Source organism: Panthera pardus, unplaced genomic scaffold (assembly GCF_024362965.1).
Source record: "Panthera pardus isolate Hobbes unplaced genomic scaffold, ASM2436296v1 HiC_scaffold_24, whole genome shotgun sequence".
Classification (NCBI taxonomy): Eukaryota; Metazoa; Chordata; class Mammalia; order Carnivora; family Felidae; genus Panthera; species Panthera pardus.
In genome coordinates, this window is record NW_026526810.1 from 137154457 (window position 1) to 137182029 (window position 27573).

At 62.8% G+C, this 27573-nt stretch overlaps 4 protein-coding genes across 17 annotated transcripts in view; 2 read left to right on the forward strand and 2 right to left on the reverse strand.

Annotated features, from left to right (window-relative positions):
- Nucleotides 1-5035, forward strand: part of KLC1 (kinesin light chain 1) — a 66415-nt gene extending 61380 nt beyond the window's left edge. For 3 of the 4 annotated variants that reach the window (XM_019434133.2, XM_019434134.2, XM_019434135.2), the window contains 2 exons: nt 4227-4299; nt 4616-5035. In XM_019434133.2, the coding sequence (XP_019289678.1) occupies nt 4227-4262 (36 nt within the window). In that variant the 3' untranslated portion in view covers nt 4263-4299; nt 4616-5035. Of the gene's footprint in view, nt 1-100; nt 2298-4226; nt 4300-4615 lie in introns of those variants that run through there. The other variant, XR_008417382.1, reaches the window with a different exon arrangement.
- On the reverse strand, nt 2246-15120 carry XRCC3 (X-ray repair cross complementing 3). 7 transcript variants are annotated; one of them, XM_053889880.1, is made up of 9 exons: nt 14424-15120; nt 12707-12822; nt 10118-10325; nt 8302-8439; nt 7764-7976; nt 5846-6000; nt 3533-3745; nt 3318-3364; nt 2246-3223 (listed from the first exon to the last, which is right to left on the reverse strand). In XM_053889880.1, the coding sequence occupies exons 3-9, from the start codon at nt 10170-10172 to the stop codon at nt 2992-2994; spliced, it is 1053 nt and encodes a 350-aa protein (XP_053745855.1). In that variant the 5' UTR covers nt 10173-10325; nt 12707-12822; nt 14424-15120; the 3' UTR covers nt 2246-2991. The 7 variants fall into 7 exon arrangements, with proteins under 7 accessions (XP_053745855.1, XP_053745857.1, XP_053745853.1 ...); XM_053889882.1 differs by lacking the exon at nt 14424-15120 and adding an exon at nt 13796-13883; XM_053889878.1 differs by lacking the exon at nt 14424-15120 and adding an exon at nt 13649-13739.
- On the forward strand, nt 13918-26231 carry ZFYVE21 (zinc finger FYVE-type containing 21). 2 transcript variants are annotated; one of them, XM_019434144.2, is made up of 8 exons: nt 13918-14055; nt 21428-21478; nt 21845-22013; nt 22716-22791; nt 22874-22965; nt 23541-23594; nt 25305-25447; nt 25609-26231. In XM_019434144.2, the coding sequence occupies exons 1-8, from the start codon at nt 13918-13920 to the stop codon at nt 25642-25644; spliced, it is 759 nt and encodes a 252-aa protein (XP_019289689.1). In that variant the 3' UTR covers nt 25645-26231. The 2 variants fall into 2 exon arrangements, with proteins under 2 accessions (XP_019289689.1, XP_019289690.1); XM_019434145.2 differs by lacking the exon at nt 23541-23594.
- Nucleotides 26232-27174: 943 nt separating this feature from the next.
- Nucleotides 27175-27573, reverse strand: part of PPP1R13B (protein phosphatase 1 regulatory subunit 13B) — a 100232-nt gene continuing 99833 nt past the window's right edge. For all 4 annotated transcript variants that reach the window (XM_019434128.2, XM_053889872.1, XM_019434129.2 and 1 more), the window contains exon 17: nt 27175-27500. In XM_019434128.2, coding sequence (XP_019289673.2) covers nt 27459-27500 — 42 coding nt within the window. In that variant the 3' untranslated portion in view covers nt 27175-27458. The remainder of the gene's footprint in view (nt 27501-27573) is intronic.

The following is a 27573-nucleotide window of genomic DNA, read 5'->3' on the forward strand; positions in this document are numbered from 1 at the left end:
GCGCGTGGGTCCCCACCCCTCCGGGGCCCATCTCCCCTCTCCTGGGCCCTGTACACTCAGCATGTAGGCATCCGGGCTTACAAAAAGGTTTTCTTTGTAGGGTTAGAACGGTTCCCAATCAACCCTAAGGGAATCTGCCAGCCAGACTGGCCGGCGAAGAAAATACTGAACAAATACTGTTTGTAATTCCGGATGACAGCAGCTGTAGGAAGGGGCGCGTCCAGGCCACCGAGCTGGAGGACGACTCATCACTTAGCTCCGAAGGGGATCTGAAGAACTTGGGGTACCCCGTGAGATGCTGCACGTTTGCACTTTCTTTTCATGTCATGTTACCGGAGGGGTCACAGCAAGGGCACTTGCTGCCCCCCCAGCCCCCTGCTCAGAAATTGCACCGTGCTGGGGTCCGTGCTCCCCGGGGGCCCTCCGGCGGGGCTCACAGGGCACCTCGGCACTCGCCGTACAGACTCCCCGGGGGTCCCCGCGGGGGCACCCACCTGCTGCACGTGTCCTTCAGGCCAGGCGTGGATCTGGGGCTGCGGGCCGGAGGCGGCAGCATCCCGGGGCCTGGGGACTTCGTTGACGGGTGTCCTGGGACAATACCAGAGCACGTGGCCTAGACCACCTGTTTGGAACACTGCTCGCTCCCTCCCGGAGGCCAGCGTGCGGTGCCTGGGCCCGGTCTTCCGTGGCCGCGCCTCCTTCCTCAGCGCCTGGCCGGCTGGGCTTTGCAGCCTCCGGCTTTGTAACTGTTGTCCACTCTGCGGGCTGCGAGAGACCGCCGCCGACAGAGTGGGCTGTGTGTCCACACCGGCACTGTGCACTTTGAAGTTCCCGTTTGAGGGGCGGGGGAGCACGGTGTCACCTGTGGAGCGGGACAAGGGCTGTCCCGTCTCCCCTGTCCCCTCCATCGGAAGTGCTCTTCCAGCCACGACGCTGATCCGATACGTTGGAAACCTACCCCCTTTCCCTTAGTGACACGTCTCCCTGGGAAACCAGGGCACTCAGGAAGGATGCACGTGGGGCCAGGGGTAGGATTTAAGCTCCCATTTGGTGGAAACGGGGCCCCGCCTGTGAGCCCGCCAGCCCCCTTCTCTGAAGGCCAGCCTGCCTTTGTGGGCTGTGAGGAACCACGCAGCCTCCTTACGCCGCGTCGTAAGAAACCCGTCATGTTTCAGAGGGGACGCTGCCTGGAGATGTGTAATTTCTGATTTTTGAGCTGGTATCAAAACAAATGAGCCTGGTTGTCCTCTGCTCGTTTGTCTGGCCGTCTGGATTTTAATGTTCTCGAGGAAGAGAAGCAGTGGGGCGGCCGGCCCTCCTCCTCTTCAGTGTTTTCCTCTCCCGGCGAGGGGGCCTCAGGCCAGCACCCATTCCACATCCCTCCCGTCGAGTTAGAGGTCCCTGGCCAGAGGACAGGCAGGAAGTGACGTGAGCTGGCTCTGTGGGTCTGAGGGGGAGGTTGTGGGAGGGCTGGGCCGTCCGCCCTCGGCTCTCCGCAGGGTCTCTGTGTTTACAGTACTGGAGGGAGTCAGGTAGTTCTTTCCCGGAATTCGAAGAGATTCCGGTCACGTTTGGTCAGAAAGCCGCCAGGAATATCACGTAATGAGAAATTCAGTGTTTACAGTAACCTATAAATATTGCTAAAAATGGTTTATAGACAGCTCTTTCACTGTCATAACTTCATAGAATATTCTTGGGAAGCAGGTGCATACATGAGGCTATACTCTGGTATGTTTGCACTTGCTGTTGAGCAGTGCACTGCATGACCATCAGACTTCTGAAAATTGCCAAGTGCTACTTGATAACACCGATCGAAGGAGAGGCTCCAGCCAGCTGCGGGCGTCTCGTCAGGGCTCCCAAGCGTCATACAGGTGGCTGGGGCGGTCATGGAGACGTGTCATTTTGCATTTGTCCCATTATTATGGGGGGAACTGACGTGGCTTCTACGGTGTTGTGGACGTAACCATGGGGACCACCAGCCCGGGAGGACTGCCTGACAAGCCCTGGGGGTGGGCGGTGTGGGCAGGGAACTCCTTAGGGGGTCCAGGGCCGTCTGTCACTGAGACAAAAGTCCTGCTGCAGCCCTGTCCCTCGCCTGTGGTGGGCAGGCACCGTGCACCGGCACCCTGCGCCCTTCATGCTCCAGTGGGCCTGCAGCTTCTGGGGAGGGGCTCGTTAGCACATTCGGTCTTGGGGCTGTGGTTTGCTCATTGTTGGTGTGATTTGCCTAGAAAATCATCCGGAATTGTTTGTATTTAATTACGATAGTAAAATGGTTTATTTCCTTTTGCAAAGTCCCTGCACTTGCGGAAAGGCTCTTTTATAAAATTCCAACCCTAAAAGAACGGTTTCCTACTTAACACGAGCCATTCTCAACCTTCTGAGAGTCCCAGACTACTTAAAAATGGGATGGAAATCAGAAGTGAATTTTTCTGCTCTAGAAAATGTCAAAACAGTGCGAGTCTGCCCAGTTACGGGGACCTCTGCCTCCACCCTAGTACTGGGTCAGGTTATGTCCCTGCCCTCCTGGTACCAGCCTGGGGATCAGCGTCTGGCTCATGGAGTTGCAGGAGGTTGGCCAAGTCACTTCACTCTTCTGTGCCTCAGTTTCCCTGAGACCAAGGACGGTAACTGCCCATCCCCAGGGGCCGCGAAGGAGACGCACTCCGATGTGGATGAATTACTTAGGACAGTGCCCGGCAGAGAACAGGCCATAGCGAAAGGGTCCAGGGCCCGCTGTGCCAGGCAGCGTGGGGGGCAGTGGGGCGTGAAGGCAGACAGCCCTGCCCGGGGGGAGGCCACGTCAGGCGGGTCATCCGTGCTTACTGCCTTCCCGCTGTTGAGAAGGGGTAGCCAACCCTTGGAGCAGATCCTGTCCCAGCGATAGGTGTCCTGGGTCAAGACGTCAGTCCCCTGTGCCTGCAGAGTGTGGAGGGCTCCGCCAGACTCGGGGTTTCTTGGGACCTGGCCTGCCGTTCTGCAGCTGCCATATCAACGGGCCTCGGTCCCGGGAGTCCCCCGTACCCCCTCCGTGCTGACGGTGTAGGAACAGGATGAGGGGGGCAGGTGAGGGGCGAAGATCACCCGCAGGGTGCGGTCAGGGCGGCCGGGCGGGGGGAGGACGGCTTCCTCCTCGGGGCGGCGCCGGCTGACCATCAGCCGCATTAAGAGCTGATTGGACCAGGTCATTCCGAGGGCCGGAGAGACCCGCTCCTCCCAGAGACTGAGACAGAAAACAGGCCCAACGGTTACCGACAAAACCTCGGGGGACCCACTGCCACCCTCACTGTCCCGCCCGTGGGCTGGGCCCGGCTCACCCTTGTGGCCCGGGTGCCGCGCCCCGCTCCTCCATGGCCTCTGTCACCTGGGAGGTCCAGACCAGGGTCAGTTGCAGCAAGGACCCCACCGCCACCCGCCCCAGCATGAGTGGCCTCACTCCTCCACCCCCACCCCTCTGAACTTCCCTAAAATCCAAGCTGAGGCGGGGGTGGGGGTGGGGGTGGGGGTGGGGGGGTGTCGGGGTCGGGCCCACCTGGTTGATGCATAGCACGGGGCTCCGGAACGTGCTGCTCAGCCGGCGCAGGGTGGCCCCCAAGGCCTGCAGACGCCTGGCCCTGGGCATTGAGGCCAGGCCGTCAAACTCACAGCGGAACGGGGCCGCCACGGAGTCGATGACCACTAGGCGGGCCATCCCCCGCGACAGCAGCACGGGCACCTTCTTACTCACACACTCCAGCAGGGCGTCCTAGAGGCCGAGGGAGGTGGCGGTCAGCGCCTGTGCCCTGCACTGAAGAACCCCTCACGGCCTTCCCATTTTACTCCTCACCCCGTGGGCCATCACAGTGACCAGGACTTCATCCTTTGGTGGCCCCGTGCCAGGAGCTGACCCCTGGGGTGCTGCCATAGCAGAAAGCCGGCTCATAACCGACCGCCCTGGTCGCTGGGACCATACTCTCGTCAGGCGGGTCTAGGGGTGGCGGTGAGCCCTGTCCCCTGCCCAGCCCCACCCCATGGAGGGGGGGGGGGTGGACAGGGGCAGGCCACCCCTGCCTACCTCTGGGGCCCGAGTGCGGTGCCCTGAGCGGCCCTGGCCAGGCTCCCAGGTGGGGCCGGGTGGCCTCAGGCCCTGGTGCCAGGTGACCACACACTGGCCGTCCCGCCAGAGAGCAGCCAAGTGTCTGGTTCCTCGCCCTGAATGAAACCCAGTTCTGTGCTTCCACCTCTAGGGCGTCTTCGGTAGAGCCTCTTTTTGTGGAAAATGATGGCAGCAGCAGTGGCCTCGAGGACGCCAGCATTAACGTGAGTCCCGTCCCCTTTCCGTCACCGCAGGCAGCTCTGGGGACACCTGGGGGCTGGGCAGGTCGTGGCTGCACTCGCTCCCTGCGGAGCCAGGACTCGGGCCCCCTCCCCCAGGAGGTGGAAACGGGGTACGAAGCCCTGAGGCCCTGCTTGTGCACAAAGGGGAGGCCCCGTCCCCACAGCAGGGCCCCGGGCTCCAGGCCGACACTGGGCAGGAAGGCAGACGCCTGGTGCCCCCAGCACGGTTTTCAGAACGGCTCTCAGAAACCACCGTGGGCCTCAAAGCGCTGGCCCTGACTGCTGCCTTCTCTTGCAGTGAAACCACACCCGGCCCTGGAGGACCCAGGACAACACTGCTCGTGTGCAGCCAGAGCCTGCCCTGTGACAGCCAGGGGACGGTCACCGAGGCTGGAGGGCCCTGGAGCTGAGAGCCTGCAGCACTAACCTCGTCTTCTGTGTCCCCGTGCCACCAGCACACTGTCCTACTAACAGCCACACCGCTCACCAGGACGCGTCGCTTGCAAAGCCACGGCCACGCTCGGCCCCTCCAGGGTGACGGGGTGGACGCAGCCTCCCTCCTGGGCCGCGGTTCCCGGGACACCCGTGTCCCGAAGGTGCAAGGAAGAGGCATTGGCTGCGTGGGCCCGTGGGCCCAATCTTACCGTGTTACTTCCCGAAGCTGTGTGTGATATGTTCTATTGTAAATTTTTTTAAAATTAAAAGTTTATATGCCTTACCCTTTACTTGCAGTTTTTATAGCAATTCTTAAGTGGGGGAAGGTCCCCCGGGAACCGGGGACCCTGCCCAGCGGGTGCGGGGGTGCACTCGGGAAGCCGGGCTGCAAGGAGAGGCTCCCCCCAGCCCCATGCGGAGGCTTTCTTAACTTTTTTTTTTTTTGTCCTGCTATATGGTTTATTCTCAGCTTTTGAACCCTTTCCACTCATTGCTCGTCCCTCCCTCAAATAATGATCTGAGTGGAGCACGGACCAGGTCACAGGGCCGCTTCCCCTGCCTGCCAGGACCACTGTGCTCCTAGCCCTCTCCCTGGGGCTTCCTGCCCCACGGCTGCCCGTCTGCAGGGAGGGATGCTGCTGATGCTTCCGGATACGTGTCCCCCGCCCCCGCTCGGAGCAGCCAGGTGGGGACCTCCTGTGCCCCGATGCACTTTCTGCTCTGTCAGGGGTAGAAGTCAAACCCGACAGACTGCTCTGGCCGGGACAGCCGGCCTGTCCTCTGGGCAGTGAATGGTCACCGCAGGGTGGCCGGGTGGCCAGGAGGCAAGGGAGGTGCTCCCTGCTACTGAGGGGACTGAGGGGCACACCCCGTGGGACGGGGACGGTGGGTGGCGCGTGGGGCCTCCCTCCGCGACTCCCCGTGGGCGGGGTGACCGGTTCAGCCTGAATTTCAGGTCACGAATCCTGTGGCGGCTCACCGGCTGCCTGGTGCTGGCGGTGGCCCGGTGTGGGGGTCGTGGGTGCGCTCTGTCCACTGGCCCACCTGACCACCTTCCCCACAGAACTCGGGGCCAGAGAGGGAGGACGCTCACCACGTCGGCCACGTGCTCGACGAAGATCCGGTGGCCAAACTTCATCTTGTCGATCACCTCTCCCGGAACGTCCGGCCGCAGGTGCCGCTGCCCCGCAATGAGCTGCTGCAGACGCAGGTCCGGGAAGACGTCTTCGGTGCAGATGTACACGGCCCCTGGGGCGGCACGGGGGGTGGTCAGCCCGCCCCCCCCCGCGGCTTCCCGGCACGGGGGCTGGTCTCCCTTGCCGCCCCCTTGCTGTCAGGACGCCACCCCGCGGGTCTGCCCTAGCCTGTCTCGAGTGAAGCCAGTGGGATCATCAGGGCCCGCGGGCTTCTGGAAACGCCCTGCCTGCACACGCCCTCGGATTCCCCTCAGAGGCTCTGCCGGAGCCCGCTTCCCAGATTCCCAGATTCTCCTTTCGAGGCTGCTCCTGTGATCCTGGGCTGCTGTGACCCGAACACCCTGGGGTGACGCCCTGGCTCCCCTGCGCCAGACAATGTACCCCAGGTCCGCTGGAGAGAACTGGGGACCGTCACAAACGAACCCTAACGTCTGTGGCAACCGATTTTCAACGAAGGTCCCGGGACAGTCCGGTGAGAGAAAGAAGTCTTCCCCGTGAATGGTGCGGGGACGCGGGGACCGGGCCCTCCCTCACCCCCGGCACGGACTCCATCCGCCCATCGAACGCCAGAGCCGACGCTTTCAAACTCCGGAGAGCACGCGGGTGGGTGTTCGGGACCCTGGGTTGGGCGAGGGGGTCTCCGATGTGGCACAGACCGCACGAGTGAGAAAAGGCCGAGAGAGAAACTGGACTCGGTCACAGGATAATCACAAGAAAACGAGGAGACCCCTGCAGAAAACACGGTGAACTCCGTGTCTGGGGAGAGGCTCGCGTCCGGATCACACGAGGATCCTACAAGTCGGCCACAGAAGGCGACCCAACCGCGAACCGGGGCGAAGGCTCCAAAGAGACATTTCGCCACAGGAAACGTCCGCTGACCGGCTTCCGAGGCCAAGTCCGTCCACCCGGCGCCGGGCACCTGCACCCTCGCCCAGAGGTGCAGGGGCAGGGGTGACACAGAGGCCCGCCGCGGGTGAGCAACCCCCGTGCGCGGCCCGGAGGCCCCCGCCCATGGCCGGGCTCACGGGAGCGGCACCGACCCCAGTCCTCGGCTCTCGGGACACAGGGGAAGCAGGAGAGGTCCCCGAGCGAGGCCCCTGCTGCCAGCGCCCCACATGGGTCCCAGCGGCATGCGTGTGTCACCGCGAGGTCTGGCCCCGGCCGCGTGCCCCGCCCACCGCGTGGCCCAGCCTGTCCGGGAAGCCGGGCGAGCAGATGAGCTCGAGAGGAACCGTGCAACGTTTACCGAGGAGCTACCGAGGTGCGACCCGTCCGCTCCGGCACCACATTTAGTAAGAACGATTGAAGTTTTTAACGCTCAGAGACCCGCACGGGCAGCCTGGAAAAATCCCTCCACCGCACGCCCTGTGCAGACTTGACAGATGCAAAACCGGGTCAGGGGCCGGCCGCCCCCGCCGTCCTCGGTGGTCCTGTCTGCCCCGTCCCCAAAAGGGAAAAAGAGGAAAACGTTTGTCCGAGGTGTCCGGCTCCATGGACCACGTGGTTTGCAGGCTGGCGGTGGGAGAGCGCGCAAAAGTGCCCGAGGGGGACTTTGTGCCCAGACGGAGACTGTCCCTGGGTCCTCGAGGGAGCAGGGGCCGCTTCCTACGGAGGGCAGGCTGCAGGGCCCACGGCCCTCGGACCTGCCCTCTCCCTCGGGTGGAATCCACGGCACATGTGGAGAGAGACGGGGACCCGGGAAGATGGCCCTGGAGATGGCATCGGGCCCCGACTCGATGAGCGCGACCTGGGCACGGCCGGGACCCCCGCCTCCCCCAGCTCTGCCCCCGCCCGCCTGAGAGGACAGCCACTCACCGGCCTCCAGGCCTCCGTGCCGCGGAGGGAACTGCACGGTCAGGCAGAGCTGCAGGGCCAGCTGGGTCTTCCCGGCGGAGCTGTGACCGGCCAGCTCGGTGACACCGTCCAGGGGCAGGCCGCCGCGGAGAAGGCCGTCCAGCACGGGGCAGCCCAGGCTCAGGCGCTGGTGCTGGGCGGGGAATCTCTTCTTCTGCCGGTGCAGATGCAGAGCTGGGGGCGCAGGGGGCGTCGGTCACCATGTGCCGGGGGCCCAGGCGACCTCGGAGCCAGAAGGCAGGGAGGAGGCGGGCGTGGAAGCTTCTCCTAGCTGCTGTGCTCTCTGGGCACCCGTGGGCTCTGGCTCTGCTTGCCAACCCACCCCCGCTTCCCGCACTGCCTGGCCTGGTCCCATCTCTTCCGTCCCCCTGCCCTTCCCCTGTACACCTGCTGTGTCCCTGTCCTGATGCTGTGACCGTGGCCCTGCGTCAATCCCTCCCCAGGCATGGGCAGAGCAGAGGCCCCTCCCCACCCCCCCCCACCCGCCCCCAGTGCCCACCTGTGAAGACGCTGCTTCCCCGCAGGTGCAGGGAGGCCGTTCTCAGCAAGTGTTGCACGTCGAGGCTGGAGAGGCCGGTTAGTCTCTGCAGGTCTGGTCCAGAAAAATGCAAAACCTCCTTTATTGACTTCAGTTTGGCTGAAATTACACAAAGACAGAACAGGACAAGTTCAGACTACAGTAACGCAAGGCAGCATAGCAAAGACGACGGTGTTTTCCAGAGCACTGTCTTCCAGTTCTGGGGACCCAGCGGGCAGGGGCTAGATCCATCCACTCCCTGAAGCCACGGGAGCCCCTGGACAGAGTGTGAGGACAGCAGTGGGGAGGGAAGGGGCCCGAGAGGGGGACGGGCCTCTCCCAGGTGCCCAGAGCACATCAGCCACCTGCTGTGGCCACATCCTGAAAACATGTCCCAAGGAAGGGCATTTCTGTGGCCAGGCAGGCCGACACCAAGGCAAGGCTTGAGGGTGACCCCGGGGCAGGGTGAGAACCGTGCAGTTAGGAAAGCCAAGCCGGGCTCCAAACAAACGTCACTGCAGCGGAAAGCCGGGAAGGCGGGGACCGAGCTAAGACTGCGTGGCGGTTACAATGCCAGTGGCGACAGCCGGGTTGGGGGGGGGGCGGGTCACAGAGTTAACACATCCAGAAGATCTGGTATTTGGAGAGGAGAGGGCATAAATTACTGTTGGGGGTGGATAAGTACATTACTTGCGAGCTAGTAGGAAAAAAAAATGCGCTAAAAAATGTATCCAACCAACCCAGATGGCAAAAAAGGGAAAACAACACAAAAAGCAACAGAATAGGTAGCTCAGCATAAGAGAGAGTTAGACCCAAACATACCAGGAATTACCTTAAATACATGTGCACTGAAGGCTCCAGTGAAAAGACAGATGGACAGACTGGACCAAAGGGAAAACACAACACAATGACTGAAAGGCTCTGGAAGAACCAAGAGCCAAGGACGAAGGAACAGGACCAGAGACTGTGCCCCCACGTAAGACATCACCAAGTCACCCCCACGTGTGCTCCGGCTTCCACGCTTTGTGATCAACAAGCTTCCCTGTCACGTGCCCCGGGAGACGGGGGAGATGGGAGGCCCAGCACGCCAGCTGGTGCAGGGCAGCTGGGGAAGGACGCACCGGGAGACAAACACAACGGGGAAGCCGTCCAGCTCACCCATTTGGGCACTTAAAAAAGAGGCAGCCGTAGCTGACATACTGGACAATGTGGGAAAAGACAACGAGATGTACACGGAAAACACAGAATTTGAAAAAAGGAGGCAACTACCAACTTTGGGGGGAAGTAATAAAGGAAACCGTCAAAACCTCACAGTTCAGCAGCAGTAATGATGTCCCCAGTCACAGCCCTCACGGCCCAAACTGTGCTCCAACTGTGGTGGGGGAGGGGGAAGTAGGTGCACCAGGAAGCCAGCCCTCACCCCTGTCACAGGCGCCCCGTGCGTGATCGCAGACACTGACAAACCGAACACAGCGACGTAAGCACGTTTTTAGAAGTCCAGGTATAAACACAAAGAAATTGCCAAAAGACTCCTGAGTGGCGGAAGTAGTTCCGTTTCACGTTTTAGAAAATAAACGTGTATTACTTTGATGAAAATAAAATTTAACTTGAAAAAAGTCCACACACACACACACACGCCCCTGAAGACCCTGCAGCACACTCCAGCACTGGCTACTCATCAGGAGTAGCTGTCTTGGGGAAGGGGGACTCGGCAACCTCGCTGTGTCTCCCGGACACGACACACAAGTCCACCCACACGCTTCACGTATCTACTCGACACAAACACCGGTAAACATACCTTTCTTGACCGCAGCAGCGATTCTGGGATTCAGGTCCAACTGATCCAAATCCATTTCTTCAACAGGTTGACTGCGACCACGGAAAATCTCCCAGGGACACGAATGCCGATGTGCTTGTTGTCAGTGCAAACCCCCCAGGAGCAGAGCACCGCGGGGTGACAGTGGCTTGGGTACGCAGTCTCCTTTGTGGCGGGTTCACCGTCAGCCCTGAGGTTGGAGGAGAGACTTCACCGCACCAGGAAAACCACTGAAGTAAGTCTAAGGCGACACCCGGCTTAGAGGAACCATCTGCCACCTCAGAAACCAAGACTCGATCCGCACAGTGGTGCGGCTGAAGGGATGTCCCCCGGCCACCCCCACTCTAAAGGCCAGGGCGGCGCAAGGCAGTCCCCGTTCCGTCCCCTGCAGGAAGTGTTAGAAATGAGCATGTGCTCCAACCCGGAGTCCCGGCCTGGAGACCTGGTACACGGGTGAGCACCCTGCCCGGCCCACCTCTGGGGTGAGGACGACGCAGACAGGGACCATGCTCATTGGGCTCGCTGCGAATGAAGCGTCTTCTGCGTGCGGCAGAAGTGTGTCCCCGCGGGGATTTGGAAAGAATGGAAAGAGTGACTTTTGAATCCCGCGAGACGTTTTCAAGCGGGAACCTCCACAACCACCCAGCTGTTTCAGCAGAGAACAGCGGAGACTGTGTGGCCGGCCCCCGCCCCTCTCCTGGCCAGCAGCCCTCCCGAGGCCCAGACCGCGCGCTGAATGCCGTGGGGACTGGAGCCCAGCCCGACCCTCGCTGGTCGCCCTACTCAGCCCAGGGTCACCCAGAAACCCTCTAGCAAGCCACGTTTCCATGTTGGCCTCCCAGATCAGCAAGGGTGAGAAGGCAGCAGGGCGTGTGGGAACACCAAGGCCAGCAGCCACTCGGGCTGAACCCAGGGCCCAGGTCCACCAGCAAGGCCTCAGCCGAGGGGAAGGTCGGAGGTCGCCTCCCCTTGCAGCGCTTAGAGTGTTACTGATTTGGACAACATCAGGTTGATTTTGGAGCTTCGAGAAGCAGGTCGCCTGCACGGTCACGTTCACAGGCTGGTCGGGGAAACCGATGTGGCAGGGAGAAATCCAAAACACCCAGAACTGACAGCACAGGAGCCTGACGCTCAGGCGTGAGCAGGAGCTCCCAGGCCAGGGCTGACAGGAAACATGCCGAGGCCGGGGAGGACACACACAGCCCCGGCTCCCCCGCGGCCCCCCGACGGCCACCAGGACTGCAAATTGGAGGACAGCGGGGTCACCGTCAGAGGTGCCTGAATGCAGGGCCCCAGTGCCAACTACACACAGCGAGAGGAGGTGAGGACGGTGACGAGCTCCGAAGGTGCCCTGAGTATATGGAAGGTTCTAGTGGGCTGGTGATGTGTGTGACGTTTGGTTCCTGAAGACAGAAAGCAGGTAAGCAAGAAAAAGACCATCTCCAGGACAAGTAGTAAGTTGCCAAAGGACACGCGGTGTGCCTTCCTGGCTTGGTGGGGAGAGCACCTCTGGGAGCCCTGAGGACAAGAGCGGGAAGAGATGACCCAGGGAGGCACCACCCGAAACCTCCTCCAGGACAAGAGAACGCCTGGACAAGATACCAAGTCTGTTGTTTCCAAATTCCAGAGACGGTGTGTGTCCCCCCCACCCCCAGACTGTGGAAAGACCCTGGGGCGTGCCTGGGGGAGGGAAGGCCTTGATGTGACACACACGGCCAACAGGCTGGACTGGGGTCTGGACTGTGAAGATGAATGGCCAGGAGAGGGACGTGCCTGGATACTAAACTCAGATTCTGACCAGCCACTAGACACAGGGCAGGATATCAAGGCCGGTGACCACAGCGCCTCGAACCTATGTGGTGGGGGAACGGGGCATCCGGAAGCAGAGTGACCACTGGTGGAGCACCTGCGTAAGGCAGGTGCTGACCGGGAGCTGGACAGACAGGCCCAGGTGGCCGCCCTGTCCCCCCGCCTCCCTGGGGGCAGGGGCGTGAGCCAGCCATCCTCCAGGCCGGCGCTCCTCCAGCAAGGGAGAGGCCTGGGCACGGAGCACGCCCACAGCGGGCCCGGACAGAGGCAGCAGCTTCCCGGAGCATTAACGTTAAGTTCCTGTTTAAGGGGACAGTTAACATGCCATGCCGCTGGGCGAGGGGGTCAGAGCTGTAGGAGAGAACCCAACGTTTGTGGGAACCAGTAGAATCGAATACGACTTTCAAGCAGCTCAGGTCCCGCCAGAGGGAAGCCCTGAGGAGGGCCAGGGGGAATCACACTCTCCTGCTTCAGGGCCCCTTGGGCGGAGGCCTGAGGACCCCGACTGCCAACCCCACCCCACCCCTGCCCCTCCCAGGGATGGAAAGTTCCAGCTACAGATAGACTGGCCCACCGGCCCACCTGCACCCCGGGCAGCAAGACTCAGGTTTCCAGTAGCTTTGGCGGACTTACAAAAGAGGGCAGGGCACGGCGCCCCCACGGGGAGGGCTGCCCAAATCTCCCACAGAACAGAACCAAAGCCCGTGTCTCTCGCAAGTTCAAAGCTGAATACAGGCAGCCCCACTGATGCCCCAGACTCACCAGAGGAGTGCAGACGGTTATCAGACACACAGTCCGTTCCCAGGACTGTTCCAGGCACCTCGCACAACGCGAACTCAAGCCTCGCAACAGCAGTGTTCCCACCTCGCTGTGGCTGACTAGGAAACGGGCAAGCCAAGGTCATACAGTCAGCAAGCGGGATGCAGGTCCCGGCTGTTTGTTCCAAGTTCTTGACCCGCCTGTTAACAAATCCCACAGGAGCTGCTCAGTCTCCCCGCTCTCCTGCCTGCGGGGTGCCTCCCCGGGTGGGAGCAGCCGGCTCTCGCTCCAAGACCGGGCATCTTTTCTGGCTTCCCCTCCCCGGAGGGGGTGATGAGCCCTCCGGGCAGGGAACGCCTCCCGGTGACTTGGGGGCCGTGCCTGGGCACCACGGTGGTTTCTCCAGAGCAGCCTGGCCTGGACACCTGGGCCCTCGTCCCTTCTCGAGACCCTCTTCCTCCTTTGAGAGCCCCTTCCCTTCCCAGCCCCTGAACCACCTTGTCCCGTTCCCCGCAGCGGCTCCTCCACACCTGGGGGTCCCGCAGACCCACCAAGACCCCGCCCTCCCCCACCCCTGCACACCCCGACTTCATGCAGCCCTCGCTCACCTTTCACCCAGCGCGGCGGCCTGCTCCGGTCCCTACGGGTGACAGCCCCGAGGGCGGGCCTCTGCGGCCCCCGCACCCCGGCTTCCGAGCCCACCTTCCTTCCCACCGCCAGGACCCCGGCTTCGGCTGTCCCCTCCGCCCGCCCGCGGGCTTCGACGGTGCGGACGACCCGCGCCCCCGCGCCGCGCGCCCCACGGCCAGCCACTCTCACCCCGCGCGCGCTCCGCTCGCCTCTTCGCACTGCCCCGCCCCCTACCACCTCCTCTTCCAATGAGAGCCAGGCGCCCCTGCTTGGATTCGCCAATGAGAGAGGAAGCAGCATACGACGCAGACTAACTGGCCAATCCAAAGTCTCCATCCTCCCGAGGGGGGCGGGGCGTGCCTGGGCGGGCCCTCACTGCCGATTGGTGTCGGGCCGCGGAGTGGCCGGGGAGGTGCCACTGCGTGGATCGAACAGCTCAGCGTTGGGGCGGGTCCCGGGTACCGATTGGCCCGCTCTCCCGGACGGGCGTGGCGATTGGACGCGGCCGTTGTCATCCACGCGGGCGGGGCGGGGCTCCTGGCGGGGCGAGGGTCCGGGCCTCGGGCGAGCGCTGTGGCGGCGTCATGTCCTCCGAGGTGGCCGCGCGCCGCGACGCCAAGAAGCTGGTGCGCTCCCCCAGCGGCCTGCGCATGGTGCCCGAGCACCGCGCCTTTGGCAGCCCCTTCGGCCTGGAGGAGCCGCAGTGGGTCCCGGATAAGGAGGTAGGTCGCCACCGCCCGCCAGCTTCCCGCCCCCCGTCCGCGCCCTGTTCGCCCGAGACCCCCGTCCGCGCCCAGGATCCCCTTCCGAGGCTAAGGCTACCCGGTCCGCGCCCCAGCCCCGCCGTGCCTCCCTGGTGCCCCGACCCGGGCCCCCGAGGCGCTTCGTCTGGCTCCTGCTGCCCTTCCGGGGCCCCCCACGGCCGCCGTCGGTACCCCGGGTTCCCGGTGAGCGCGCTCCGGCCCTCCCGGGGCCTTGGGCACAGTGCCCTCTGCCTGGTTCCCTCTCGGGGCGTCCAGGCTCGCCCACTCCCCACTTAGGTGGGTCCCGCAAGGACCGCCCCTCCTGCTCCGTCCGGGTCTCGGCCCACCTGCGAGGTCACGTGGGAATTCCACTTCCATTGGATGAGCTGCTCAGCTGGGACCCCTGAGACGCCGTCGCTGCCCCTGCCCCGTGGTGGGGGGTGGAGAGGCCCCCCGCCCCCTTAGAAGGCGGCGCGCTCCGGGTTGGGGGGGGTGCCGCGCGGTGCGAGCGGAGGGCTGGCTTTGAGTAGGAGGTTGCAGGTGGACAGTAAGGAGGGCGTCCTGGCGGGCACCGCACCTGCTTGCAGGGGTGAGGGGTGGGGAGGCCCCGCGCTGTCCCTGTGGGCGGGGTGGGTGCGGCCCCTTCTGAAGGCCCTTGCGTGGCAGGCCAGGGGGTTTGGACCCGATCCCATAAGCCAGCAGCTCTCAGCTCCGGGGGGCCACGGGGAGGAACTCCGTGCGTTCCTGTAGATCCGTCCGTCCTGAAGAAGTCAGCGCGCCGTGATGGTCGAGTCGCTTTAAGTGACAAGCGCCCCTGCGTCCTGAGACGCCTTCCTCCCCCAGAACCGTAGTTACCGGCGGCAGGCTGTCAGCACCGGAGTGAAATCAGGTGTCCGAGGCGAGGCAGGCCCGCCCGAGCTGGGGAGGGGCGGCGGGGCAGGGCGGCGGCGAGGAGAGGCCCAGGGGCCGCCGCCCCCGCCCTCCTGCCCTCCCCGCCCTCTTGCCCTGCCCGCCGCCGCCCCCGCCCTCCCCACTGTGGCGTGCTCCCCGGGCCCTTCCCTCCCCTTCCCTCCCCTTCCCTCCCCTTCCCTGTTGCCCTGTTTGTGCTCTTTATTTTGCGCGCTTTTACTCTTGGTGCCGGTGCTCTCTGAACTGACAGCGCGTACCTTCCCCACTTGGGCTCCCCGGTTCGTGCTGTGGAAGGTCAGAGATAAAGGAATGTGTGTCTTTCTCCTGAATGTGTCCGTGTCACAGAGTTCCTTCCTGGGTTACTGGGGCTGACACGTGTTACTGGGGTTGGGGAAGTGGGAATCGCAGGGAGCGTCGTGGGGACGGGCGGGTGAAAGGTCGTGCACAGGGAAGGGAACCGCGCACTCCCGCAGCGGGGAGGGAGGCCGTGAACCTCTGGCACTTAATCTGTGGCCACATCGAGGGTGGTCGGGGACTCCCGCCCGCCCCCCCAGGAGTCCGGAGAGACTCTGCCCGATTGACACCCTGCGGAACTTTGCCCCACCGGACTCGGTGTCTGCAAGGAGTCCCAGAAGGGTGTCTGGACCCAGGCACGGTTCCCCTGCCCCCACTTCTGCACCCTGGGGTAACAGCTATAGCTCCGTGTGCCCTCTTGCCGGGCCCAGGGGTATTTCCTGGAAAAGTGCCTGTGTTTTCGGGCCTGAGTTGAACAGCAGGAAGTGAGCAGAGTTGGCCTGATCTATTTGAGTCTGTCTCTCTACGGGGGGGGGGGGGCTCCTTTCCACCTAGAAAGAAAGGCCCCTCGGAGCCCCCCTGCCCCCTGCTTGTGTGAATTCTTACTCGTGACCTGAGGAGCCCTGGAGGCCTTCCAGGGAGCCTGGGGGAGGAGGGACGGGAGGGTGGACCTCCGCGAGCTTCGAAAAGGAAGCGGATTTGAAGCCTACTGGGGCCTGGTCCAAGAGGCCAGAGGTTAGCACAGCGAGTGTTCTGGAGGAAAAGAAACAGTCTGGGGCAGAATGGGCTAGGAGGTTCTGGAGGCTCCGGGGGAAGGGGGTGGGGCGGATCCCCTGCCACTAGCCTGGCCCTCAGCTGCCCCCTGCCTGTTCAGTGTGTGTGGGACACCAGGACCCTCGTGTGCAGGGGGGAGACTCGGGTGTTGGGGATGCCGGTAGTGAGAGGCAGGTGGGTCTGGGTGGTTTGGAGCGGGTGAAGGGAAGTAGGTAGAACGTGGCAGGAGGGTGACCCATAGGCCCTCAGCCTCCACCCGCTTCCGGTTGTTTGCCAGTTAGCATTGCTGACCTATCTGTGGATGGTCCTTCGTGTCTCATCTCGGCCCCGCTTTCCATCGGGTCACTCTGAGGCCAGCCCGTTCCACGTCTGTTGTGTACTTACTAGGTGCCTGACCCTGCACCAGGCTGGTCGCGTGGGCCTGCAGGGACGTCCCTTGAGAGTGTTGACAATTTGGGGTGTGTGTGTGTGTGTGTGTGCGCGCGTGTGTGTGCTGCGCTGCGCGCGTGCCTGCCCTGAGCCAGCTGTAGCTCCCAGCCTCCCAGCCGGCCTCCTGCCCCGGAAACAACAGTTGCTGGTCCCCGAGGATGCACAGTCCGTGGCTCCCTAGTGGCTTCGGGGAGGAGGAAGCCTGGGGGTGGGCTCTCTGGGCACGAGGCCGTGAGATACTGTTTTAGCCGTAAAAGCCCTGTAGTTTTGCACCCCTCTTTCTTCCAACTTCCGCGCTGGGTATAACCAGCGATGCCGGCAGCTCGGGGCCATCATTTTGACACGTGGATACTCTGTGGTCACAGAAGTGGGAAGGAGAGCACGGGTGTCAGATCAAAACCAAATCCCAAGTTGGGAGAGACTGTTCTAGGCGGGGGGGGGGGGGGGGGGGGGGGGGGGGGGAGGGGGGGGACTGCTGCCGGAGGGAGACCCCGAACCCGGGGGATCTGCCGGTGTCTCCGGCCTGGCAAGGGCTTGCTCTGTGCGGGGAGGGACCCAGGACCCAACTGGACGAGAGCAGGTGGGAAGGGGAGGCGTCCACTCAGCGAGGGGGCGCGGATCGTGTGACCTGTGACCTGCGATCAGGGGTTGCGGCACCCCAGGTCAGCCTGTCGCACGCGGGTTGAGGGTGGGATTTCATCCGTGGGCCTGAAGGAAGGAGAGAAGCTTGACTCAGGTTTGAGCAAGCGAGGTGAATGGGCCTTTGTTTCCGACCGACGAGTCTGGACAGACAGGGCAGCCGGTCGAGAATGGGGTGAGGAATGGGGATTTGGGGTCCATGTGCAGCCTTGTCACAGGTGGTCGGGGGCAACTGTGAGTCACCGAGGTCACACGGCCAGGGGGTCCTCTGCACACACTTGCCAGGCACAGGACAGGCGGGGGCTTTCACCCGCCTCGGGGACCGCGAGGCGGGGGGCACGCCACCTAGCGCATGGGGGTGCTGGGCCCTGTGGCTGCGTAGAAGCCTCTGATGTTGGGGGGGCGCCGGGCGGGCCCAGCACTTGCTCCCGGGGCGGGCTCGTGCCTGGGGCGCTGCGTCCGCCGCTGGCTCAGAGCCCCCGGTGACGGGGGTCTGGGTGGGGAGACGCAGGCGGGCCCTGTCCCGAGAGGAACACGTCTCCTGCGATGCCAGCTGTTTCGCATCCACTGTCACATTCGTCCCCTCCCCAGGACCTCCTGTGTCTCTTTTGAGCTGGTTTTTTAACAGTTTACTGGTTCCCTCACTCATGAAGGAGTTAAATCTTTGAGAGGAGTCATTGAATATTTTAGGAGTAATTCTCTTATTCTCTAGAAAGGATTATCTTTCAATAAAGATACATTAATACATATATTGGGTTTTTTTATTTGTTTAAAAATATCTTTTTGTTTATTTTTTTTCGGAGAGGGTGGGAGGGGCCGGGGGAGGGAGACAGGATCTGAAGGATCTGCGCTGATCTGTGCCGGAACTCACACACTGCAAGATCAGGACCTGAGCCGAAGGCAGCACTTAACCGACTGAGCCACCCAGGCTCCCCTGTGCATATGTCGCGAAAACTTATTTTCCGGATTTGTTTGTGTCTGAGAAACCTAAGACAGGGAGTGTCGAGGGCCTGGCTCCAGCCAGCAGGGGGGCGCTGTGGGAGCGGGTGGGCCCCCAGGGAGGACGGGCAGGTGTCCCCAAGCTCTTTTGTTACAGTGGCTTTGTTTTTGACATTCCTTTAAACTCTCTAAATTCTGTTTTCCACCAAAAAAATTTTTTTTGAGAGAGAGCGAGAGCGTGTGCGGGGAAGGGGCAGAGAGAGGGAGAAATTGCCCCAAGCAGGCTCCGCCCGCCGTGCGGGGCTCCAGCCCACGCACCCTTGATACGACTTGGGCCAAAGTCCAGAGTCAGACGCTCAGCCACCTGAGCCATCCAGGCCCCCCTCTTCCAACTATTTAGACTTTGAGGGGAGACCCTCGGGGCCAGTGCTGGTCCTGCGGTTGCCCGGGGCACCTCTGGGGCTCCTTGCGCGAGGGTCCGGTGGCGGAGGCCCTTCTGTGACCCGGCCTTGGCCTCTCCTCGCGCTCCACCCCGCGCGCATCCACCAGGAAGCTGACCTTGTGGCACCTGCCTCCCTCTCGTCTCAACTTCCACATCCGCGGGCGCGGGTCCGCCGTGGGCCCCCCCCCCCCCACCTCCGAACCAGCACGGAGTCGGGGGCCAGGGGGGTGTGTGCGGCGTGCGGAGCTGGAAAGTTCCCGAGGAGCGCTCCCCGTGCCCCGGCCCCAGTCGCCCCTCCTCCGTGGTGCCTCCTTGCCACCAGCGTCCCGCCCCGCTGCCGGCCAGGCCTGCCTGCGGGGTGAGCGTGGGGGCCCCCCGCCCCCCCCACCCCCAGAGGCCGGAGCCTCCCCCAGCGACCCTAGCGGAGGCGTCCGTCATCTGGCCAGAGTGGCGCTCGTGCGGGACCCTCCTGGTGGGCCCGCCCCCACTCGTCCTCCCGCCCTGCGGTGGTGCTGGGGGGCGGGGCCTCAGGCTCGGTAGGGTGGGTAAGGGGGGCCGGCCGCCCGTGTCTAGGCTGTGGCCGCCCTCGCCCTGGTTCCAGGCCCGCGGCTGCCGGCACCCGGCTCGCGCGTGTGGTTTCTGTTCCCTCCTGGTGCAGTTCGTTCATCAGACACCATAGCAGTTCTTTGGCCGTATTTTTACTCTCGTCTCTGCCTTTTTTCTTTCCTTCCCGTTCTCTTCATGTTAAATTGCTCCGTTGAGAATTTTAGAAGGCTCTCTTCTGTTACGTAATCAGAAAGTTACTTGTCTTGAAGATCTGCCCGTTTTCTGAATCACTTCGTTGCCTATTTACAGTAATAAAATCCTACGTCGCTTACGTTGCTAAGCACATTTTACGTCCTGGCTGTCGCCTTACATTTACAGATTGGTCTTGGGGCGCCTGGGTGGCTCAGCCGGTTGAGCGTCCAACTCTGGATTTGGGCTCAGGTCACGATCTCGGGGTCGTGGGACTGAGCCCTGCGTCGGGCTCTGTGCTGAGTGTGGAGCCTGCTGGAGATTCTCTCCCCCTCCCTGCCCCTCCCTCTCAAATGAAAACAAAATAAGATAGAAATTGGTCTTTCAACGTACCCAGACACACAAGCCCTACAGTAAGCGTGAGACCGTCTTTGTTAGCGTTGCTGGAGAGGGAGCAAGAGAGGGGCCGCCACGGGAGACCCCAGGAGGCGCCCGAGCCTTCCCGCGGAGTGAGGCAGGCTCTCCGGGCTGCTGGGCCTCACCAGTCACACCGTCGCTGTCGGTTTTTTCCAGTGGATTCTGTGGCTGGCACTGCGGGGGTCGTACAGAGGCTGGGGCCCTGCCACGCTTCCAAGGCCCGAGTTCCAGAACTCACAAAAGGGAGAGGCAGCGGCAGGGCAGCGAGTATCCAGCTCACACTCAAAGCCGGTGGGGATTCTGTAGATGATTCTGGAAGGCCAAGGTGGGCCAAGCCCCGTATCCACGTCCAGAAAGCAGCTTAGGAGCAACGGGGGTAACAAGAAACTGTTAGTCACACGATCTCGAAAAGCTTAGGCCCCGCTCCCAGTGCGGGGGCAGCGGCCATACGGAGCCCGTCTGGCTGCAGGGTGGTGTCTGAAGAGGGTGCCCGCCGTGGGAGGACGCGTGCCAAGGCCCGGCGTGGCTGTGGGTCCGAGGTCCCTTCCAGGAGCATTGCGGGGTCCCGGCACCCCTGGCCTCTGCTCTGGATCAACACGGGTTCACGGGCACTTGGCTCCGTCTCGGATCCCTTCAGAGCTACTCGCTTGCCCGACTCGCGTGCGCCAGCCTACGGCTGCCTGGAGGAGGCCGAGGCCCAGAGGGGACACGCAGAGCCAGGGGAGAGGTCACCCGGCGGGAGGCGTGGGCTGGCGCTTGCCCCTGCTGCCCTGCGGGACGAGCGTGCCCCTGGCTGAGTGGAGAGAAGGTGGTGGGTGGGGACGAGGGAAGGACACTGGGGGACGGCCCCAGCTGGGCAGGACTGACGGGTTTGCCCGGGTCGCGTGCGGTCTGGCTGTCCTGTGATCAGAAGCCCTCCTGCGGGCGGGCGCTGCCCGTGGGGCCGGGAGGGGCTCTCCCACGGCAGGGGAAGCTGAGCGTCGTCAGCGGCTGGATGGCCCGTCGGTGCTTCCCGGCAGGTCTGGAGCGACTCTTGGCTTGTGTTAGAGAAGAAACCCAAGCTCGTCCCTTTGGTGACGATGTGGCCATTTGGAGTCCCTTGTCTTCAGTGCCGGTCGCACGGCCGCTGCACTCAGTCTGTTCCCTGCGCGCTGGGGTGAGGGAGGCCTCCCCTGCAGCACAGCGCCGTGGTCCCTGCCCTCCCGGGCGCTGCGGGGCCTGGACACCTGTCCCCCGGAGCCCAGCCGCCGGTTCCCTCTGCTTCCCTTACTCCCAGGAGCATTTGGGGGCATTTCCGGGGCCTGGTGGTGACCGCCTTTAACCCATATCCGACCCGCACCATCCACATCCCGCTTCAGCCTCATCCTGATGCACGTGTGGCCATGTCACTGAGGGACTCGAGGTGTCCCTCGTGGGGGCCTCCCCCCCGTTCGGCCGCCACGTCACCTACTTCACCTAGAAAGCGATGCTCGCGTGTCGGGGCCACTTCCCACTAGTTCCAGCCGTGGAATCACGTGGTCCTTCCGGGACACCGACCCGTGGTTCCGGCACCAGAACTGGGGGTCCTTAGGTGGCTGCCCTAGCGTGGCCGTTCGGGCTCTGACCGCTGCCCCCCGGCGTCCCCGAGATGCCCCCCGAGCTCATGCCCTGTCCCTGGCCTGTGGGACCCGGAGCCCACCTGTGCCTGCGACGTGTCACCCCCCCAGTCACGGGGCGGCAGGGCGGCTCTCCGGCAGCACCCCAAGCTGGGTCCTGACGCTCCTTCCCTCCTAGTGCCCGAGGTGCATGCAGTGTGACGCCAAGTTTGACTTCCTGACCAGAAAGGTGAGCTGAGGCCGTCGAGTGGGGGCCAGGCCGGCATCGAGCCCCTTGGGGGGCGGCCGACGCACCTGAGTGTCCTGGGGGCTGCATGAGAACAGCAGACGGTGACCCACGCCCGTGCCACCAGCTGGGCGCCGCCACACCTGTGGGTCTTGCCCTCAAAGGGGTGTCGTCCTCTGAAGAGGTGGGGCGTCCTGGCAGGTGGGCCGGGGACGCAGGGCGGCCTGCCGTGTGCGCGGCGCCCTTGGCAGCCCCTCCTTCCAGTGGCGAAGACCAGCGCGGGGCCGCATGTGTAGACGGGTGGTCCCGAGGGGGGGGGGGCACGGGGGGCAGTCCTCTGTCCCCTCAGCACCACCCCTGCGCCCGCAGCACCACTGTCGCCGGTGTGGGAAGTGCTTCTGTGACAAGTGCTGTGGCCAGAAGGTGCCGCTGCGGCGCATGTGTTTCGTGGACCCTGTGCGGCAGTGCGCCGAGTGCGCCCTGGTGTCGCACAAGGAGGCGGAGTTCTACGACAAGCAGCTCAAGGTGCTCCTGAGCGGTAAGCCCGGGTCGCCGGGTCCTGGGTGTCCGTCTGGCAGGCGACCTGGAAGAGCGCTGTCTCCCCCCCCCCCCCCCCCCAACCGGCTTCCCGTGGAAGGATCGAGCTGCCTCTGCTCTACAGAAACAGGAATGCGGCCTAAAGTGGCAGCCTGACTCCGCTGGGCTTGGGACGGCCATCGGGTGTGGGGCCCTGGGCCGGGATGGAGCGTGTGCGGACACGGGGCCCTGTGACGTGGGTGGCATCGGAGGAGGTGCTCCACGGGCTGTGGATCTTCCTCCCCAGGAGCCTCTGAAGGCCGACCCCCCCCCCCCCCCCCACCGTGGTCTCCCTCCTGCCACCTGTCCCGCGATCCTTCCGGGCCGGTTCTGTGCGCCTTCTGTCCCGTTCCGGTGCCGGCCTGGCTCCCCCGGGAGCGTGTGGGTGCCTCGTGGGGAAGGACGGGACGTTGCCGGCAGCATTGAGGGTGCGCAGAACCTCTCCCGATAGCAGTGCCCTGTGCTTTACAAAACTGCAGCATCTCCTCCGTCATGGCCTTGCCGCCTCACCTCGGGGACCTGCGGGCACAGCCACCGCTGTTGACTCGCTTGGTCTCGTCTCGTCCCGTGTGCGCGCCTCCCGGGGAGCTGGCCTTGCCGGGCCGGGGGGCGGTGAGGGGTGGAGGGGCTGGTTGTGTTCTCACGTTTGTTTTTGTATCCTAAGGAGCTACTTTTCTCGTAACTTTTGGAAACTCTGAGAAGCCAGAAACCATGGTTTGCCGTCTCTCCAACAACCAGAGGTGAGAGGCAGAGGCTGCTGGGCACGGACAGCCTTGTCACATCGGCCCCGGGGTAACGTGGTGCGGACACCCTGTTTCCTAGGTACTTGCTTCTGGACGGGGACAGCCGCCACGAGATCGACATTGCACACATTTCGACTGTGCAGATCCTCACGGAAGGCTTTCCGCCCGGAGGTGAGTGCGGCAGGAAGTCTGGTGCCGGCGCGGGCGACTTTGGGGATGACACAGGGGCCTCGAGGACGGAGTCTGTCGGCAGGGTCTCTGAGGAGCCAGCCCGTCGTCCTCTAGGGGCTTGGATTTAGTACATGGTTTTAGGAACTTGCCAGGTGAATGGGGCTTAACGTGTAAGATAGCGAATTCAGGAGAACCTGCCTGAGCGTGTCTCATACAAGCTCTCCGGTACCGTTTATCGTTGGCCTCAAACCAAGGATGACGTTCCCAGTGCAGCGGCGTCATCCGTGTGCTCAGAAGGGTGTGGCGTGGTGGCCGATTGGGAACTAGCACTTCCTGCTCCTGTCAGGCACCCGTGGGGACGAGATTCCTTTCCATTTCCTCGGTGAGCTTCCAGAACGTTCAGCCCATTCTGGATCTTTCCACCTGAACTTCTACGCTTCTGGCTGTTTTTCCACGGGAAGAGAGTTTGCATTCCGTGCTGACCAAAACCCACGTGACTTAATCCTTCTTGCTTTCTGTTTTCTGATTGGCTCTTGGTTGTTCTCCTCTCCTGCCTGCCCGCCTTCTTGATGTAGAAAAAGACACTCACACTTACACCAGCCTCCTGGGGAGCCAGCCCGCCTCTGAAGGTCAGCCACCTGCTACCCTCCTCCGGCCCTGCTGCCGCCACCGGGCAGTGCAGCCCGGGCCACGCCTCTGAAATGCACAGTCGCTTCTGTTGGTCGATTTGAAAGGGGGTTGGGCCCCAGACGCGGGTATATAAAGCATGAATGGAAACATCGGGGGTAGAGATGGATTTGATCTGCTGGGTTTCTCAGCCCCGAGGGGGTTTAGTGTTGCGTCTAGCGGCCCTAAGCCGGCCGAGCGCAGGGGCAGCGGGGCACGGCCGGCGCCCTCCCGCCCCTTCCCAGCCAGCTCCGCACTTCGGCCTGAGCTCCCGGATGCCGATGCCGAGGTCACAGGGCCAGGCCAGCGCTCCGCCGCCTCTGTGCCCTCCGCACCGTGTGCTCAGGGATTCCAGGCTGCTTGCCGGTGGCAGGGTGGGCATCGAAGACCCCCGGGTACAGAAGGCAGGGCCCAGAGAAGCTGGGGGTCAGCGGGGGTGTTCCTGTGCCTGCCTCCCGCTAGGAAGGCCACCTCGTCCCGGCCCCTCCCGGGCCAGGGAGAAAGCCACATCCCAGCTGGCCTGGTGCATGGTCTCCCTGGGCGGGGCCCGGGGGCTTCTGGCGCCACACGCCCCCTTCTGGAAATTCTGGGGGTGCAATGAACCCCGCCGTGCCAGAAGTTTTCTAGAACCTTTAAAACCGTAGACCCTTGTCTTCCCTGGGGCTGGCGGGGGCAGGTGGCACACTTGCCTGAGGTGACGGTGGCCGAAGGAGCTGCCTGCCGGCCTGTGGAGAGCCAGGTGGTGCGTGTTCTTAGCTTTGCCGGCTGCCTGGATCTTTGCAAAGTGCAGAAGCAACTAGAGATGACCCAGGAACGTGGCCGTGGCTGTGCCGATTAAACCTTAGAGAAGCAGGGGGCGGGCAGAGTCGTGGTCTGCCAGTGGGGGCACTCGCCTCAAGGGGTCCCATCAGGAACCAGCCTGTCCACACGCACGGATGGTCAGGCCTCTAATTGTCCGCGGGGGTCATCTGCAGTCCGTGGACCCCAGGGTAGAGGTGGGCCCTTGGTTTTGACTCAGAGATCAGTGTCTGCTAGAAGGAATCTTCCACAAGGTGGAGTCCTGCTCAAAAATGGAGCTTGCATGTTGAAGCGGAGCAGAAAAGCCGTAGACGGGTTTCACGGTGACGCTTGGTCCCCACGGGACCGTTCTGTGGTCAAGGCCGTGAGAGCCACCCGTCCTTGAGCGGCTGGTTGTGGGAACAGCTGGGTGCGGCCTGCAGAGGCCGGTCCCCTCACTGCATCTCTGCAGGGGCTCACACGGCAGGGTGGGTGTCAGCACCTCTCTGGTGCTGGTCCCCGCTGGTCCCTCAGCCTGTATGCCAGCTCTCAACAGCAGGATGGCTCTGAGGCGGGAGCGACGGCCAGTGGGATCAGTACTGGCGTGGAGCCAGCCCTGGCTGGGTTCCCTGACCACAAGAGTCCCCACGTGGGACCGGGTGGCACTGTGGGTTTTCTCTCGGCTCAGTGATGTGGTTTTTCCTGGGCCCTGGAGGGCCAGGCGACTCGGTTCCTTTCCCATCCTGTGAATTTGGGGTCATCTTCCAGACGTCCACCGGTGCCCCTGGGACCCCCGCACCAGCACGAGGGGTGGGAAGGAGGCACCCTGGCCTCCACCGCAAGGTCACGTGGGATCCTGGGGTCCCCGCGGGCCTCACCTCGTCTCCCTTCTCCAGGAGGCAATGCACGGGCCACAGGCATGTCCCTGCGGTTTGCAGCACCGGGGGCGGAGGGCCTGACGCAGCTGAAGCTGACGGCCGGGGAGGACGCACACGCCAGCAGGAGGCAGTCGACGGCGTGGCTGGCGGCCATGCACAAGGTACCTGGTGGGCTGCGGCGGGCAGGGCTCGGGAGGCGGGGGGCCCTTCTTTAGGCACAGGCCCACCTCTCCCAGAGGAAGCCCTGCCCGCCCGGTGGGGGTGGGGGGAGCCCGTAGCAGCTGGGCACGGGACTGGTCACACTTCTTTCGTCACGTCGTAGGCCACCAAGCTCCTCTACGAGTCGAGGGACCAGTGACTCCATGTGGGACGGACCGTCAGCAGGGGACCGTGGAGCCAGCTCTGCACACACAGGCAACTAACCCCACACGTGCTGGGAAACGCAAGTCGAGCGTTTGGAGAAACAGATCTAGTGCGATATGCACAGCTCGTTAACACTCTAAACAGCTTCGTGCTTTAGAGTTTGTGCACTATCCTGTTGATACTTAATTGGAGGCGGGAGAGACTCAGCTACACTACTCACTACTGCTGAACTCTTTTTAGCGTAACTTCAACCATGTTTTTATGGGTGCCCAGGTTTGCTAGAAGGTTCTGGCCCCTCAGTGTTCACTCTTGCAGAGTAATGATTTGGGCAGTGGGAAGTCGGGCCCGATCTGTTTGCGATCCTGGTTTCTAGTGTGTCAGTTTACAGTCTCCCTGAGCCCGTTTTATAGACTGTCCACTTACCGCATCACTAATCTGGGCTACGAACAAACCTTTGACACTTCACTGAGGGGGAGAAGCCAGCTTTGCTTTTTGTACTTTCACTTACTATTTCCCTTTATTAAAATAATTGTACAACAATTTGTATATAAAGCTTATGATTAAAACTTATTTTGAAACTAACAGATCGGCCCTCGCCTCACTGTGTCCAGAAAACCCGAGCTCTCGTGCCACGGCTCCGCTCTGGGTCCAAAACACAAGACTCGCAGCCGCCGGTGGGAGACAGCGGTTTATTGTGCACGTTTACACGGCCTCTGCGGCGGTGGCTTCCAGCAGCAGAGGCTGCCCCACGGGCGCTCACTTTTCGTCAGCACACTGTGTACAATCGCTGCTTACAGGTGCCTGGCTACACGTTTATACATGAATTATACGCAGGACTCATACGTGGAAAATAAAGCCTAAGGGCCTGGATTTTAATGAGAGAAAAAAAAACATTTCCATCATTCTGGTAGTTTCGAATGATCTAGTCAAAAAATACTTTTGGTATATAAAAGTCTGTACGTACAGTTCAAACTTAAGTGCCTTACTTGAAGTCCGGACCGGGCACAGGTATTGCATCGTGGCCGGGCCAGACCCGGGAGGCTGGGCCCCCCACCCCAGCTGCCCCTCCTGACATGCAGGCACCCCCACACCTGCCCCACCCTGACCGTGGGCTGCCGGCCCGTGGGCTGCACATCGTGCAGAGGAGGGGACGGTGCTATCTCGAGGCTCCTGACTGCTCGTCACTTGGTATTAAGGGCTCTGGAGCCCGGGACGCGGAAGCGCGGCCCGCCGTCGGCCCGCGTGTAGGTGACCTCTGCCAATGCTCAGCACACACGCATCACGCCCCACCAATGCCAGAAGCTTCCGCACAGGGGCCCTCTCGGTAGGGAGAGGAAGAGATGCGTGTGGTCGGGGTGGAGAGGATGGCGGGCGGCTGCGATTTCCGGTAGCAGGGGGCGCACACCTCACAGCAGCTGCGCGTTCTCAGTGCTGGGGTGGAGGGACGTAGAGGAAGGCCTCGGGGCCAAAGTCAGAGGGTTCGTCTTCACTGGCAACTGACCAGGGGTAAATGACAGAGCTGCTCATTGGCAACGGGGACAGCTGTTTAGAAAGCTGCATATTTATTTGGATTTACAGTAATTGGCAAAATTCAATCTTCCTGGAGGCAAAAGTACCTCTCCCAGTTACGGGCAAACTGAAGAAAGGGCCTCACCGAGAAACTGCAGGGATTTCACATTGTGGATGCTGTCTGCGCAAGTGAGCACCATTATAAACACGTCTAGCTGCAGCTCCCGCAGAAACGGCAGGGCGGTCTCCCCGGCGGCTCCTCGCGGCGGGCAAGCGGCGGGCGGCGCTCCAGACGGAAGCTCAGGCTAGCGTTCGCTGTCGGGGTTTGATCCGTGGATACAACTGCGAAGCGACGGAAACAGTTAGGACGAGGGCACGGCACGCCGAGCGGGAAGGGGCGCCCGGTGGTGCCCGG